At 39.6% G+C, this 17,500-nt stretch overlaps 1 protein-coding gene across 1 annotated transcript in view; it reads right to left on the bottom strand.

Annotated features, from left to right (window-relative positions):
* LOC124378943 (calpain-5-like) overlaps positions 1 to 17,500 on the bottom strand; it is a 19,931-nt gene that overhangs the window by 277 nt on the left and 2,154 nt on the right. The window contains 13 exon segments of the mRNA XM_046838807.1: positions 1 to 281; positions 4,552 to 4,688; positions 5,301 to 5,396; positions 5,399 to 5,421; positions 5,887 to 6,089; positions 7,530 to 7,652; positions 11,812 to 12,007; positions 12,132 to 12,209; positions 12,293 to 12,483; positions 12,857 to 13,049; positions 13,244 to 13,452; positions 14,406 to 14,537; positions 16,200 to 16,422. The exon segment at positions 1 to 281 is cut by the window's left edge and continues 277 nt beyond it. Of these exon segments, the coding sequence (XP_046694763.1) occupies positions 99 to 281; positions 4,552 to 4,688; positions 5,301 to 5,396; positions 5,399 to 5,421; positions 5,887 to 6,089; positions 7,530 to 7,652; positions 11,812 to 12,007; positions 12,132 to 12,209; positions 12,293 to 12,483; positions 12,857 to 13,049; positions 13,244 to 13,452; positions 14,406 to 14,537; positions 16,200 to 16,364 (1,929 nt within the window). The 5' untranslated portion in view covers positions 16,365 to 16,422 and the 3' untranslated portion in view covers positions 1 to 98.

Below are 17,500 nucleotides of genomic sequence, written 5' to 3'. Positions count from 1 at the left end.
TTGTGAAACCAGTGTGAATAGTAGTGTTTTATAGTAGTGTGTTTTTGCTGTGTGTGTGTGTGTGTGTGTGTGTGTGTGTGTGTGTGTGTGTGTCAGTGCTACATGGCTGTGAGCTCTCTGAACGTTACGACTCGGACGCTGATGGTCCCCGGCATGTCCTCAGATGTTGGAGATGCTCCTCGTTTCAGCTTCAGTGTCTGTGGGTCTGTAGAATCCTTCAGAGATGCTGGAAGAACCACCTGACCCATAAACTCATCTTTTACAGCATTACTGTTCCAGACCTGGACCCAGACACACACACACACACACACACACACACAAACATTTAGCAAATGCTGAATAAAGAAAAATGCTATAGTAATAAAAAGTGATCCAGAGTGAACACCTGATCCAGCTTTCTCATGGCACCCCCTAGTGTTCACAATGTTCAGCCATTTTTCCTGCATGTAAGTCTTCATTCAAATCTCCTGTTTGGAGAGTGAGAGAGCCAGAGGCGGCAAAAGTACACACATCCTTTACTTAAGTAGAAGTACAGATCCTCATGTTTAAAATACTCGGGTAAAAGTTGAAGTACTGATTATACTTTTTTACTCAAGTGAAAGTAAAGAAGTTTTGACTCAGACATGTACTTAAGTAAAAAGTAGTTATTACTTCTACCTGTTTTAGCTGTTAACTGGACCTCACGATCAGGATTCACTTCCTACATCTTTCTTTAGTGATATATTTTTGTTTTTAATGGGTTGAAAAGAAAGATAGACCTGCTCTAAACAAGCTTCCTAGCCTGTCCTCACCGATGGTACAGTGGGTTAATGTTGGTGTCTCACTGGTGGTGGGGATCAGGGTTCGAATCCTGCTCTTTTCCTGCTATTTACAATGTGGGTTCAACTTGTGCTACTTACATCTGTATTCACTTCCTACATCTTTCTTTAGCGTTAAATTCTTGTGTTGATGGTTTTAAAAGAAAGATAGACCTGCTCTAATCAAGCTTCCCATCCTGTTTTTTCCTGATGGCTTAGTGGGTTAAGGCTGGTACTTTGCTAATGTTGGTGGTCAGGGTTCAAACCTGGCTTTCTGTCTGCTAGTCATGAGGTAGGTTAAATTCCTGATTCCTACGTCTTCATATTCTTGTTTTGATGGGTTAAAAAGAAAGATAGACCTGCTCTAAACAAGCTTCCCAGCTTGTCCTTCCTGATGGTTCAGTGGGTTAATGCTGGTGCCTCGCTAATGGTGTGAATCAGGGTTCAAATCCTGCTTTGTCCCTGCTAGTCACGATATGGGATGCTTCCTCAGTCTGCCTTTAGCATTATATTCTTGTGTTGATGGTTTGAAAGAAAGATAGACCTGCTCTAAACAATCATCACAGCCTGTCCTTCCAGATGGTTCAGTGGTTTAAGACTGGTATTTTGCTGTTGGTGGGGTTCAGGGTTTGAATCCTGCTTTCTGTGTTTCTTTCTGGTCTGAATTTCTTGCCTTGAAGCATGAAACGAAGGATAAACCCCCCCAAAAAAAGAAGGTGTGTTGTGGGACTTGATGGCTTTGTGGTAAAAGCCATGCCTCTGAGCTCAGAGGTTGCTGGTTCAAATCTGGCTTGTCCCTACACTTGGTAAGTTGTGTGGAAATTAGTGTGTGGTGAGCAATGGAGTGGGTGACTGTGAATGAAGGCTGTGAAGACCTGCTGGGTTACAGCCTCAGGAAAATAAATTGAGTGTGGTAGTTTTGCATTTGGGGGAGGAGAAGAGCTGGAGGAAAATTTTTTGGCCAGGAGCCTATGTTGAAACTTTTTTGGATGGTTTTGCTTCATAACCCCCTGTTTTCAGCTTCTCAGCTGCCAGGGGGGCAGACGCCTGAATATTGCCCCCCTGGTTCAGGATACGCCCTCTGAAACTGTCCACATCCGACCTTCCACGCAGCCATTTCTGACACCTTCCTCACTATGGTCACTGGAACCTTCCACACTCTTAACTTTGAGTCCTGGCTGGGGTTTGAACCAGCAACCTCTCAACCCAGAGGTAAAGCTCTTCCAATTGAGCCACAGGATCTCCTGCAAAAATCTGATTTTTAGGACCTTTTTAAAAACTTTTTAAACAATTTAAAGGGAAGCTAAGGGGTAGGAATTGAACCGGGTGAGTCAGATAGCAGAGGCCACGTCACTAAACCACTACACTACCAGAGGGGTGACAAACAAGGCTTTGCTTATTGGACTCTTGGTTTTTCTATAGTTAAGAGACCACTGTTTTCTCTTAGATCATGATGGTAGAGGGTCAAAACTTCTCCTTCCTGTACATTCTCTCAGTTACTCGAAGTCTATGAGAAGTGACTCAGGTGCAAGAACCACATCTCCAACACCTGCACCACTGATATACCATGATTTACCAGCAACCAATTTTAATGACCTTTAATTGTTCTGGTTTTAAAAACTTCTTATAATGTTTAATATGAAACTAGAGGTAAGAATCCAACCAGGAAAGTCTTTCATCATAGATCACTAATGGCATTACTTCAAAACTCAAAACTTTGTTAGACATAAGCAGGAAATAAGCAGGAAAGACAGAGACAAAGACAAAGAGACACAGACACAGCTTTAGAAAGAGTGAGAAACAAATAGAGAGACAGCAAGAGAGAGACATATACAGTGAGACAGAGACATTTACTAAAAGAGACACAGAGACAATTAGATAGAGAAAATAGAGACAAAGATAGCGAGATATAGCCACTTCCTGTTGGAAGTGTTTCTCCCGAGCGACTCTTAATGATCTCATTTACTAAATGAGCAGTAGTGAGTTAAGTGCTTGCTCAGGTGCCCAAAACTGGCAGCTTGGAGGTGTTAAACATGTATCATATTTACAGCATGTGATATGTATGTAAGCATATGTACAGTGATTAAATATAAAGGCTATATCAGTGCAGAGACGTGTGGACATCATTAAGAGCCTTTGCTATGTTTCCACACGGACAGTTAATGAGGTGACACCGGAGAAACTGCACCTCTTCAAGTCAAGTCAGGAAGTTTATATATATACAATTATAGACATTTTACAGATTTGAATGATGTATTGTTTTTATCTGTACGATCAATAAAGACAGTAATTTAAGTTTGTGTCGCCATTATGAGGGAAAAACCCACAAAACGCCACCCAGAGGGTAAATTGTGTAAAACATGGCGGATTTGGTGTTTGATTTGAGACTCAGAAATAAAACAAAAGTTTACTGATTAAAAATATTTTTATCTGGAGTTTATTTATTTATTTTATATCTAAGTAAAGAAAGGGAAAAATGTTGTGCCTTTTAAAATAATTAAAATTTTGACAGCCAAATATATATATATATATATATTAATACAAAACTAATTAAAATATTGTTACCTAATGAATGTATTCAAGCTGAAGATCCACATATAGAACACAAGCAGAGAAAAGATGATGATGATCAGGAATGTGTCTGTTCTCAGTCATGTTTAAATCACTGACTCCCTCTGTCTCATCCACATTAACCCCAAACTTCTTACTGCTTCTGTGGTGAGTGAGAGTCAGGACTTTATACACCAGTGGATTGAACTGGTTACCTGGCGCAGTAACAGGAAATCGGTTGTTTGGCTGAAATCGGCGCGCAGTGAAAATAAAAAAATAATATTTCACCAAATCAATGAATTAAAAGTAAAGTAACAAGCCGGTTTTGAAAATGTAAAAAGTAAAAAGTACAGATATTTGTGTAAAAATGTAATGAGTGAAAGTAAAAAGTTGTCTGAAAAAGAAATAGTGGAGTAAAAAACTGATACCAGAAAAATCTACTGAAGTACAGTAACGAAGTATTTGTACTCCGTTACTTCCCTCCTCTGGAGAGAGCAAAATAAATGCACCCCTATTTTATTCTCGATCTCCCTGTTGTACTGTGTGAATTTGGAGGAAATCTGAGAACATCAAAATTTCACCTAGAAATTCAACAGTCTCAGATTTTACCCAAATTCACACAGTACGTTAGGGAGACCCAGATTAAAAAAGGGGTACACTTGGTTTAGTTCTATCACACACCAAAGCTGAGATCTGAGATCTTGTTCTACTAGAAGATGATGCTTGTACCAGTGAAAAACAGAAAAGCTCAGATCTCCATCTTTGGATTGTAAAAAAGAAAATATATTTGCACCATAATCTTAGTCTTGATCTCCCTAATGCATCCTGTGAATTTGGAAATTTGAGAAGGTCACATTTTTCATCCAAAAAAAATCAAAAAGACTTACTGATTTTATTTTTTGGGTGAAATTTTGACATTCTCAGATTTTCCCCAAATTCTCAATGTATGTCCGGTAGATCAAAATTAAGACAGGGATTAAACAAATCCAGATAAACAAACCATTTCCTGATATCTAGCACTTGTATTACACCTCTAATGTAGCAGCAAATTCATCTCATAGATTTCCTGAGGGATTCAGGAACATCCAGCTAATTTGTGAACATCAATGACACTGAGTTTCTAGTTGTGGGTTCAGTCATGGTGAGGTGCATGTGAGGTTCATATAATGGTGTAATATGAAGCAGTTTCTCAGCAGAATCTCACCTGGACTGTTATCGGTTTCTGTGGTTTCCTTCTGTAAAACACGGCTCGGGTGTCGAACATCGGCTCTCGCGTGTCCTTCTGAACCAGAGACTGGACCGAATTGTTTTCACAGTAAATTATGACGTAGGGATCTGCACCTGAACATCACACCAACACACACACAAAGGTTAATTGAGGTATTTGAGAAATGTAAAGAAATGAATTTTACTGCACTGTGATGAAAGTGTGACCAAAAAAAACCTTTCTTTGAATTTGGGTTCTGTATTTATTTAATCATCACTCTTTTTCTTTCTTAACATTAATGCTTTTCACAACATTGTAAATCAACTAAAATGACAGTTGATCATGTGGTACTCATAAACATAAATCATAAAAAAAACCAGCATCATGTTAAAGCAGAGAAAATGCAGCAGATTGGCCAACAGGTGGCACTGTGGACAAAACTGCACAGAAGAACAGGCGTCAAACACGACTGTGTACAAGATGACTACTACTACTACTTTCTTTCGGCTTCTCCCGTTAGGGGTCGCCACAGCGGACCCTCCGCATGTTTTGATTTGGCACATGTTTGTGTACAAGATGACTAACACTCCTAACTTATTATTACCATATTACTAAGACAATAAGAAACTAATCATGATGTCATCAAAATGACCGCTTAGACCTTCAGCTATACACATGGCACACACACACACACACACACACACACACACACACACACACACACACACATACACACACACACACACCTCCACTTCGATCCTGATTTTCCAGTCCTTCCGCTCGGTGAATGTAAATCTGAGTAACCAGCTGAGGATAACCACGGAGTGAAGACCAGCAGCTCACACGGGTTTATCCAGTTCCAGCTCTCTAAAACACACACACACACACACACACACACACACACACACACACAGAGAACAATCTTTAAGCACATTAAAACATTAAAAGCTCTCCTTTGTAAAAGAAAATATAACATATAATTATACAATGAAATAAAAAATAAATACAAATAAATATAAATATATAAAGAAATCCCTGACTGCGATTTATATTTTATCCATTAAAACTTTTCTATAAACCCCAAAAACCCTAACAAGGACATAAAACAATTTAAAATCAGCTAAGAACACATACATGGGAAAGAAAGAAAGAAAGAAAGAAAGATAGATAGATAGATAGATAGATAGATAGATAGATAGATAGATAGATAGATAGATAGATAGATAGATAGATAGATAGATAGATAGATAGATAGATAGATAGATAGATAGATAGATGATAGATAGATAGAAAGTGATGTGGAGTGGAGTGGGTGTGTATTATAACTCGTACCTGCATCCTGCATCCTGATTGGTGTAAACTCGTAGCATGAAGTCTCCCAGAACGTTGGGTGTGAAGGTGGAAGGGAAGATGACGTAACGACCTTTAGGCAGAACTTTCCTCAGGAATACAGAGCGTGAGTTGATGAACGTGGACGTGGCGACGTTCTGCTGCGTGATAATGTCATGCATGCGGTACTTCCTGTTCAGCTCCACCTGATGAAAAAACGTGAAGAACATCCTTTTGTCGTCTCTCACAATCGAATTTATGCTCAATGTTCATGTTACAGTTTTATTTGTGGACATATTTCAGACATTACTTTACATTTTATTTAACAACTTGAACTTTATCATCTCCTCACTCCTGCTTCATGTAATCTGATGATCCAGAACACGATTTCCCAAGATCTGTTTTTTTCCCAGCGTGCTGTTATTGGGGAGATATTATATCTCTTCACAGATATTTATTTTGTTATGATGTTAACTTTGCCAAAATGTAACACAGCCATTAATGTTTCTGTGTCTAATTTTCTCATCTGAATCTGAAGAGACATTTTCACTTCAGAAAAGCCAAAATTCCAGTAAATTATCCTTGAAGGTTTGTTGGCTTTGGGAGAGAAGCACACAGTCTGTACTTATTGTAGTTCTAATGCTATTCAGTACTAGCTAACAAAACAAGCTAATTGTACTACCGAGCTGCACAAGCCAGATCCACCAGAAATCTCGACTACGTTCATAACATCTCTACACTTTTGATATAAGTCCACAAAATCAACAAAACAGTGTTATACGGTTTTATATATACTGTTATGCATGAGCTTGATTTTAAACTGTTTAAGAAAGCAAGTTTTATGTTAATCAGAATAAATGGAAATAGAAGTTTTAATGTTTATTTTAAGGCATTTAGTTCTTTTTTTGTAAAGCCTAGATATGTTTTCTTATTTAATTATATAAGAGATCTTTCCCAGTGTAATTATATCCTTTGACTTGTTTCTCATCTCCTTAAATGCATTTATTTCTTATATTTAGACAAATATTTTTTGCAGTGCACAATATATATATATAATATAATATAATATACGATAATAAACATAAGGACACTCATCAGTGGCATGAGATTGTGAATCCAGACACAGTAAAAGTTTTCTTTTGGGTTAAAAGTTTAAAAAGACAAATCTGTTGTTAAAATCCAAACATTCAGCTAAATGCAGGAAATACCACATCAGTAATACAAGACTTCAGGAAAGATGAATAATAACCTAATAATAAGCAAAAACCAGCAGAGACGTGAGAAAGAGCACAAGAAAAGGAACCAGCAAGAGTTCATGACACCTTCAGCAAGAATTCTAGATTGCTCCATGACCTTCATGGCAGATACTTGGAAACACAAAGCAGCAAGAATGATTACACAAACACACTCACACACTTATGGATACACACACACACACACACACACACACACACACACACACACACACACACACATTCAGTGTATTGTAGACCTGAAGCCTGAGGAAATCTACATGGAAATGAGGAGAATATGCAAAATCCCACAACCTGTTTATCCTGGTTCTCCTTTTGCACTTTTCTCACCACTACCAGCAAAACCCTGTGGTCACCCAGGAAAAGAGAAACAAAAAACACACTTTCTGGTACCTTAAAGATGGCGAATCCAATGGTGAGGTTTTCACCTGCACCACGAGCTCGGTGGATCTTCATGTCTTTCTGCTGAAGTGACACCAACAGCTCTTCTTCATCTTCAGAGATATCCAACACAAACTGGGAAAACAAACAAAAGGGAAATAGAGTGTGTGTGTGTGTGTGTGTGTGTGTGTGTGTGTGTGTGTGTGTGTGTGTTAGCAGAAAATCATTCGGATTGTGGTGATACCCCAGCACCCCAGCAGAGTTGGAGCAGCAGTGCTATCAGATAACATCTCTAGGATACTTCACACCATCTGACTGGTAAGACATCAGGAAATCTTCAACCATAAGAACACGCATACTACAGACCAAATAGTTACAAGTTCACACACAGCCCAGTTTATAGAAACCGTATCTATTCCTCGTGTAGTAAAACCAAGAATTAAATACACAAGATCCAGAAATAATCTTTTATTGCAGTTAAAACTGAAAAATGCCAGATAAACAAACACAGCAAAGTTCTAAAGTTTGGTCTTTTAAACATTAGATCACTTGCACCCAAAGCACTGATTATAAATGAGATGATCACGGATAATAATCTCTCAGCACTCTGTCTCACTGAGACCTGGATTAAACCAGGTGATTATATGGGTCTAAACGAGTCGACACCGTCAGGATATGTTTATAAGCATGAGCCCCGTCAGACTGGTCGTGGGGGAGGTGTAGCTACCATTTATACTGCTTCTCTTAATGTTAGTCAGATGTTAGGATTCAGCTTTAAATCATTTGAAGTGCTCGTTCTTAAAGTTGTACTTTCAGACATACATAGAAAACTCGCTCTGGTCACCGTGTACAGACCCCCAGGACCATACGCTGATTTTCTTCAAGAGTTTGCTTGTTTTCTATCAGACCTCTTAAACAATTTTGATAAAGTGCTGCTTGTAGGAGATTTTAATATTCATGTAGATGATGTAAACGATGCTCTAGGATTATCATTTGTTGACTTATTAAACTCTTTTAGGGTTAAACAAAACGTTACCAGACCAACTCATCGCTTTAACCACACACTAGACTTAATAATATCCCACGGCGCAGACGTCACTGATATAGATATCTTACCTCAGAGTGATGACATCACAGACAATTACCTCATACTGTACACACTACCGGTAGAGCAGATTAGCCGTGTTGCACCACGTTATCGACCTGGTAGGACTATTGTTCCAACCACTAAGGACAGATTCATAAATAACCTGCCTGATTTATCTCAATTTCTCACTAAACCCATAACTACTAATAATCTTGATGAGATAACTAACAACATAGACCTTATCCTCACTAGCACATTAGACACCGTTGCCCCATCCGGTTAAAAAAGTTAGAGAACAAGCACCTGCACCTTGGTATAATAGTCATACACATGCCCGCAAGAGAACAACACGTAATCTGGAGAGAAAATGGAGGAAAACTAAATTGGAGGTATTTAGAATCGCGTATAAAGACAGTATGCTCAGCTACAGACAGGCGCTAAAAGCTGCTAGAGCTGAACATCTGAGCAAACTTATAGAAAACAACAAAAACAATCCCAGGTTCCTTTTCAGTACAGTAGCTAAACTAACTACAAATCAGGGCTCTGAAAATTGTGTTCCATCACAGTTTAGTAGTGAGGACTTTATGATTTTCTTCACTGAAAAATAGATAACATTAGAAAAACAATTGTGGCAGTTCAACCTCTGACAGCATCTCCTGAGACAGTGTTACCTTCAACTCCACAACTCCACTGTTTTACATGTATAGGACAGGAAGAGCTGTATAATGTTATTGCCAAAGCTAAATCGACAACATGTCAGTTAGATCCAATTCCTACTAAATTACTGAAGGAAGTGTTATATACAACTGGTGAGCCTCTTCTAAATATTATTAACTCCTCACTATCTTTAGGTCACGTCCCTAAATCCCTCAAGTTAGCAGTTATTAAGCCCCTCATTAAAAACCTAATCTGGATCCAAACACGTTATCAAATTACAGACCAATTTCAAATCTCCCATTTATGTCTAAGATTTTAGAAAAGATTGTCGCTGCACAGTTATGTTCCTACCTGCAAGAGAACAATATCTTTGAAGAATTTCAGTCAGGTTTTAGGCCCCATCATAGCACAGAAACTGCTCTAGTTAAAATAACTAATGACCTGTTTTTAGCTTCAGACCAAGGCTTCATCTCGCTGTTGGTTTTACTAGATCTTAGTGCTGCATTCGACACTATAGACCATGATCTCCTCCTAGATCGCTTACAAAATTACATCGGCATTCAGGGACAGGCATTAAGCTGGTTTAAATCCTACCTGTCCGATCGTTACCATTTCGTAGATTTAAATGGAGAGCTATCCAGGCTAATGCAAGTAAATTATGGCGTGCCGCAAGGTTCAGTTCTAGGACCCCTGCTCTTCACAATATACATGCTTCCGTTAGGAAATATTATTAGAAGGCATGGAATTAGCTTCCATTGTTATGCTGATGATACTCAGCTATATATCTCATCTAAACCAGGCGATACAGCTCAATTAACCCGGATAACTGAGTGTGTTAAGGAAATAAGAGATTGGATGACCCATAACTTTCTACTTTTAAATTCTGATAAGACTGAGATTTTGCTCATCGGCCCAAAAACTAGTATACAGAAGCTCCAGCATCTCAACCTGCATTTAGACGGATGTTCTGTAACCACTAGTTCAACGGTAAAAGACCTGGGAGTTATTTTAGACAGCAACTTGTCTTTCGAATATATCATATTAACCAAGTTACAAAAACAGCCTTCTTTCACCTTAGAAATATTTCTAAGTTAAGAAATATGTTGTCTATATCCGATGCAGAGAAGCTCGTCCATGCGTTTATGACCTCCAGAATAGACTACTGTAATGCATTACTAGGTGGATGTCCTGCGTCATTATTAAACAAGCTTCAGTTAGTCCAGAATGCAGCAGCCAGAGTTCTTACAAGGTCAAAAAATATGATCACATAACCCCAATCTTATCGTCCCTACATTGGCTTCCTGTTAAGTTTCGAATAGACTACAAACTATTACTTCTCACTTATAAAGCACTAAATGGTTTGGCTCCATGTATCTATCCAGTCTTTTAACTCGCTACAATCCGCCACGCTCCTGAGATCTCAAAACTCTGGGCTTCTAGTAGTTCCTAGAATAGCAAAGTCCACTAAAGGTGGTAGAGCATTTTCACATTTAGCTCCTAAACTCTGGAATAGTCTTCCTGGCAGTGTTCGGGGCTCAGACACACTCACCCGGTTTAAGTGTAGATTAAAAACATATCTTTTTAGCAAAGCCTACACATAACACACATCACATCATAACCTTGTGCTCCAGAACATCTGATCACATGCACATTATCAACTTGTGCTGTTAATATCATGAACAGCAGCTACGCTAATTCCTCTCCACTGCTTCTCTTTCTCTCCCCATCCCGAGACACCCTGAGGTTTGGCCAGCTCAGTCACCTCCCACCTCGTGATGATTACGGACCTTTGAAGAAGTAGATGCGAACTCACAAACATCCCGAACCATCTAGAGACATACCAGTGCCATTTGGATCCCGCTACATGTGTGGAGTTTGACATTGGACCTCCTGGAGTGTTTAAAGGCTCTGGCATGGAGAAGCTGATGCTGGATCTGTGATGATCACAAATGCTGAGCTTATAAAACTAGGAGCTACTAACCATATAGACTGTATAAGACTGCAGAAAGAACATCACTTATAATCTTATACTCCAGTAATCATGTTAGTTCTCACTCTCCAGTGTTCTGTATTGTTGAAAGATTTATGATCAAACTCTTGATGTCACCCAAAATGAGGATGGGTTCCCCTTTTGAGTCTGGTTTCTCTCAAGGTTTCTTCCTCATAACATCTGAGGGAGTTTTTCCTTGCCACAGTCACCACGGCTTGCTCATCAGGGACAAATTCACACCATTCACCTTAACTGTTGATTTGTGTAAAGCTGCTTTGAGACAATGTCTGTTGTGAAAAGCGCTATACAAATAAACCTGACTTGACTTGACTTGACTTGATACCTATGACTTCTGTAGGAAAAAGGAAAAACCTTTTTGCTCTACAAGGTTACCATGGTACCTCTAGAGCCAGATTGTGATGATATCTATGGGTTCTGAAGAAGAGGGAAATACCTGTTGGTTCTAAAAGATTTTGAGTTTACCTTCATGGCCTGATCATGGTGATACTCTGGATAATATGTTGATAATTTAAGGTTCTGTATCAGGACAGTTATGGTACCTGTGGGTTCTGTAGGAATGTCTGCTTATGGTTCATGCAGCCCCCACACCGGTTCTTCAGAGGATCTGAGTGTTTTGTCCAATTCCCAAAATGCACCACCTCATGGCACCTCTTCTGGACACTCAGCTTACTCGTATTTATCAACCGACAAACATCTGCTTCGGTGAAGTTCTTACACCAGTCATCAAAAGACATCCTGAAGAACAACAAAATATTTCCAAATCTTCAGTGCTACATGAAGACTGATATCTTTTGGTGTCCTTTCCTGGTGGACAGAATGTTTACAAGAAGTTCCTAAGAAATGAGAAAAAAATATGGACCAGAATTCTCCATCATCTGCCACAGTGATCCCCAGATTATTCCTCTCCGAATTCCCAATCTTCTTCCATTCCTCTGAGCTACAATAAGAACGGAAATATCATCTCAAACCTTCCATGAAAGCAACCAAACAGGGAACTTTATTTTGTTTTCTCATTCTCACCTGTCACTCCAGGCTCCGTTCCACTCATGTTTCCCCCAGGGGTTCCTCATGCGGATTAGAGGGATGGTTTCGTTCTTGAAGAAGGCCAGGAAGCCGTGTCCCAGCCGTACCCTCTTCACCTCTGTCACAGAGTATGCGTGACCTTTGACCAAACCGTTTGCCAAACGTAACTCTCGTTCGTGAGGAGATGCCTGAGAGGAAACATGAGAAGAACAGTTTTCAGAGACTTCACAATAAATCTCCATCAATTCCCCATTCAACAAAATCCGTTTTAGAACTTCACAAAAATTGTATAGTTCTGTTAGTGGAACATTGAATATATATACCAGAGTATCCATAGCTATAATTAGATTTAGAATAGGGGTGTCTGATCTAATCTATAAAGGGCCAGTGTGGGAGCAGATTCACCTTCCAGTAAAGCAGGAGCCACGTCTGATTAAAATCAACTGATCTTTACTTTCAGTGGACTTTTGAATGGAATAAAATCCTGCACCCACACTAACCCTTTGTGGATTAGATCAGACAACAAAGATTTGACCGATAGCGAGATTACACCTTACTGACCGCTATAGAGCAGCTGATGATGCCTCCACGTTCGTACACTTCGAGCAGATCTGAGAACAGTTTGTCCTTGGCTTTGGGGTCAGTGCGGTAGTTTCCTGTTTCCAGATTGAGAGGTTCATTTACAGCTCCACTGAAATCCACCACAGCATCTCCTGTATTTCCTCCACTGAGAGATTCATAGCAGCCTGACAATCTACAAACACACCATCATGTCAGCTATGAAGAAATTATTCTTGTTCTTTATCAACAAATATTGCTTTGTGGACCAGCAGGTGGACTTTAGTAGAAAGCAGAATAATGATAGACTCAGTGTACACCCCTGTGGAACATCACCATGGTGATGTAGAAATGGTTGCTGCTTGTATTGTAGATCATTTTCATGCTTACTTGGCATATGCCTTCTCCAGCAGAGCGCTCCAGAACTCGTTGCTGGATTTGGAGTGGCAGTAAATCAGTTTCCCATTAATGGTGGGCAAACGGTCGTCCACAACCACTTCTGTCCACTCCCCAAATATCCAGAAATTAAAGCGGAATATTCCTGCATATCGCTCTGGATGTTTGGGATCCCATTCTTGTTCCTTCCAGTTTGGAATAACCTGATGACCAAAAAGTCTTGTGACATTATGATTTAACAGAAAATTATCCTAAAAATTCCAGATTAAATTACAGGTTTTACTTTAGTCTGCAAAGGGGCAGATCTACAGGGGTGGCACAGAGTGGCAACTGCCACCCTAGAAAATGTAATCAGTTGCTCGACTGGTTTACAGCAGCTATAATGTGATAAAAATAAATACATACCCGTAAATAATAACAAGAAATCTCGTCTTTCTTTTAAAGCGTAATCTAAACAAACGACTCTGATGAACTGCTTCATTTTAGTGAATTAAACACATTCAATGCAACCAGCCTGATCAGTGCTCACAAACAAATGACTCGATCCGACTCTTTTAACAAATCAAATCAAGACACAGAAGTTAAATATCCGTAAATCCCTAAATATCCAATCTGATTGAATTTGTTTTTCCAATCCAAATATCAGGTACAGGTAAAGTCAATCACACCTCATAATTCTCATAATCCTTAACCACTGAGCAGCACTGGGCACAGAGGTAAACGTTTTTGTGTGAACTGTAGAAATGTAAAGCATGTCATGTTCCACAAGTCCAATCACATCCTAGATATGAAACCTCCTCCTTCCTAATAACATCAACCAGAACACTACATCAATCTTCAACACTACAGCAGATGCTTTATAATAGATCTCATAAACTAAACATTTTCCAGATCCCACATGTAGCAAGAAACATCTCACATAATGGGAGAAAAAACAGCACGCCTACTGTTCCTCAGGGCGAACGCAGCTCTCTGAGAAGATAAACTCATAAACTTGCAAATTGCTTTTGCACTAAAGCAAGAGGAGGTATTTTTCCACACATGATCTGATCCACACTTATACCCCATGGACTTTAAGGGGTAAAAAAAAAAGCCCTTAAGCTAAAAATAAAATCACATCATTCCAGTAGAGATAAAGTGTAATGTTCAGACTGACCTTCTGCCACAGGTCTGGTTTTAGAGCCAAACACGAACAAGCTGCAACAAACCAGCAGTTTCCAACATCCCCCTGATTCAGGTCATGAGAACTGATGCCTTCAACAAAAAGATGAGGGCTCTCACTTATCTCCTGAGGAAAAATGAATGATGATGTATGTGAGTATGATGAAGATGATGTATGAACAAGCATCAGGAACACATTTGTGCTGATAGAAAAAAATAAACCTCATGATGTTTAATGTCAACAGTCTTCTACACTGACTCAGGACTACAGTTTGCTCTGATCTCCATCACTGCACACCGCAACATTGTATAACTGCAATGAATGGACATTATGTGCAACCCAGATGAGGATGAGGTTCCCTCTTGAGTCTGGTTCCTCTCAAGGTTTCTTCCTTTGCCATCTTGGGGAGTTTTTCCTTCACCACAGTCTTGTTCATCAGGAACAAACTTACACTTAGAACATCTTAATTTTTATCACCACATTATCTGTGTAAAGCTGCTCTGAGACCATGTTCATTATTAAAAGCTCAACACAAATAAACATGAATTAAATTGAATTGAATTGATAATGGTGGTGGTTATGATGGTGGTTGTGGTGGTGATGGTGGTGCTGGTGATAATGGTGGTGGTGATGGTGATGATGGTAGTTGTGGTGGTGATGGTGGTGGTGGTGGTGATAGTGATGGTGATGGTGTTGGTGGTGGTGATGGTGCTGCTGATGATGGTGGTTGTGGTGGTGGTGGTGGTGCTTGTTTTGGGTTGGTGGTGGTGCTCGTGATGGTGATAATGGTGGAGGTTGTGGTGGTGATGGTGGTGTTGGTGGTGATGGTGGTCCTGGTGCTGGTGTTGAGGACTGAAGGATTGTTCCTCGTGTTTCATGTCTAAAAATCATCACATTTTACCAGAGGAATAAAAACAATAACTAAAGCAATGAATAACAATAAATAAAGGAATTTTGGAACAGCTACATTTGTCCCAAAGCTCTGAGCCTGAGAAGTTTTTACTTTCCATAATAAAGGCTTTAGTCCTGATGTAACAAGACCGTATAAGGATTTCAGGAACAATTTCTATCTGGGGTCAAAATAAATTACACAATGTGACTAAAAAAGAGCTTGAGAAAACCAACTACAGCTGGTTTAGAGAACACCATTTTGGTGTTGGTGGAGCTGAAGGTGTGGAATAAGTGACTCAGCCTTTACTGGAAACTATATCTACATTTATGGCATTTGCCAGACGCTTTTCATCCAGAGCTTTCATCAACAAATACATTCAGATTCTGGTTCTTTAGGACACAGTCTGAGAACATAAATCGGTCTAAAACTCTGTGGTGAAGGAACTTTCAGGGAACAGAAGAAGTGCCATTCAGGAACTGCTGGAAGATGCTCTTTAGATGTCAGTAGCTGTTCAAACATCAGGTGAAATCTGCTCCAACACCTAATTGACAGAACAGAGAGGAGCCTTGTCTGGAGATAGTGGGAGCAGTGGAGAAGGGCATTGTGGTGCCTCTCAGTAACTCCACTTCATCCCACCACAACGTCACTCCAGATTTTATCACTCAGTAAATTACTTTTGTATCACATACATTTTCTAACAGTTTTTTTTTCTAACTTTTTATCCATTTAGAGTTACACCAATGAGAAGGTTCTTGTTCTCGCTTACATTATAGCAGCTATACAGTCTTTCCGTCACCTGGATCACTGCGAGTGCATGAACATACACCTGCGCTGCCATCAGAGCTTCCAGGCAACTAATCTACTCGTTCGCTCGATCAGAATGCAGTGTGTCTCACCCTCGGCCGCTTCCACTCCACCCTCCCAGATAAAGGGTTCCTGTAGAACAGAGACGTGTTGTTGCAGGGAAACTCCGAATCCTCAAACAGCTTCTTATTCTCCAGACACTCCTTTTTTAGGACATTGTAGCCCTGGTTTTTATATGGAGTCGGGGACGAGAACATGGTGCTGCTTCCTCAACCTGGCCTGGCTGGATGGAGAGAAGCTTCCATCACATCTGGGCTTTAATAAATGAGTCATATAATAAAACAGTTGTTTGTTGTTTACATCTTTAATAAGAATGTTTTTTAAATATATTTTTCATGTTTTTTTATTATATTACTTATACACAAAAATATATGCTTTTAAATTTAAACGTATTAAAACGTATTGTTGTTTTAGTGACAAAAAATTGGTCAATAAATGTTTTCTTTTTTTTTTTTTTTTTACTACAAATATATAATACAAAATCCAAATCCAAAATAAAATAATGAATAATGAAAGAATGAAAATAAAAAAAAAAAAGATTAAAAGTAAAATAAGATAAAAGTAAAAAAAAAAAAGTCTATTTTTTCAGTCTCAATCTAACGTTTTGGATAAATCAACACCACCAGAGCATCAAAAAAATCAAAAAAGAATAATTATAATAACATTACAAAAACAATCAAATCAACTTATTTTCAGATAAATCTCTGCAGGCTTACACTGCTTCATCACCTCCACTGTCTCACCTCCACAAACTCACCTCCACTGTCTCACCTCCACTTTCTCACCTCTACTGTTTCACCTCCACAAACTCACCTTCACTGTATCACCTCCACAAACTCACCTCCACTGTCTCACCTCCACAAACTCACCTCCACTGTCTCACCTCCACTGTCTCACCTCCACTGTATCACCTCCACAAACTCACCTCCACTGTCTCACCTCCACTTTCTCACCTTCACTGTTTTACCTCCACAAACTCACCTCCACTGTCTCACTTCCACAAACTCACCTCCACTGTCTCATCTCCACTGTCTCACCTCCACTGTTTCACCTCCACAAACTCACCTCCACTGTATCACCTCCACAAACTCACCTCCACAAACTCACCTCCACTGTCTCACCTCCACTGTCTCACCTCCACTGTCTCACCTCCACAAACTCACCTCCACTGTCTCACCTGCACAAACTCACCTCCACTGTCTCACCTCCACTGTCTCACCTCCACAAACTCACCTCCACTGTCTCACCTGCACAAACTCACCTCCACTGTCTCACCTGCACAAACTCACCTCCACTGTCTCACCTCCACAAACTCACCTCCACTGTCTTACCT

Source organism: Silurus meridionalis, chromosome 25, assembly GCF_014805685.1.
Source record: "Silurus meridionalis isolate SWU-2019-XX chromosome 25, ASM1480568v1, whole genome shotgun sequence".
Lineage (NCBI taxonomy): Eukaryota > Metazoa > Chordata > Actinopteri > Siluriformes > Siluridae > Silurus > Silurus meridionalis.
This window is presented reverse-complemented; position numbering and strand designations above follow the sequence as displayed.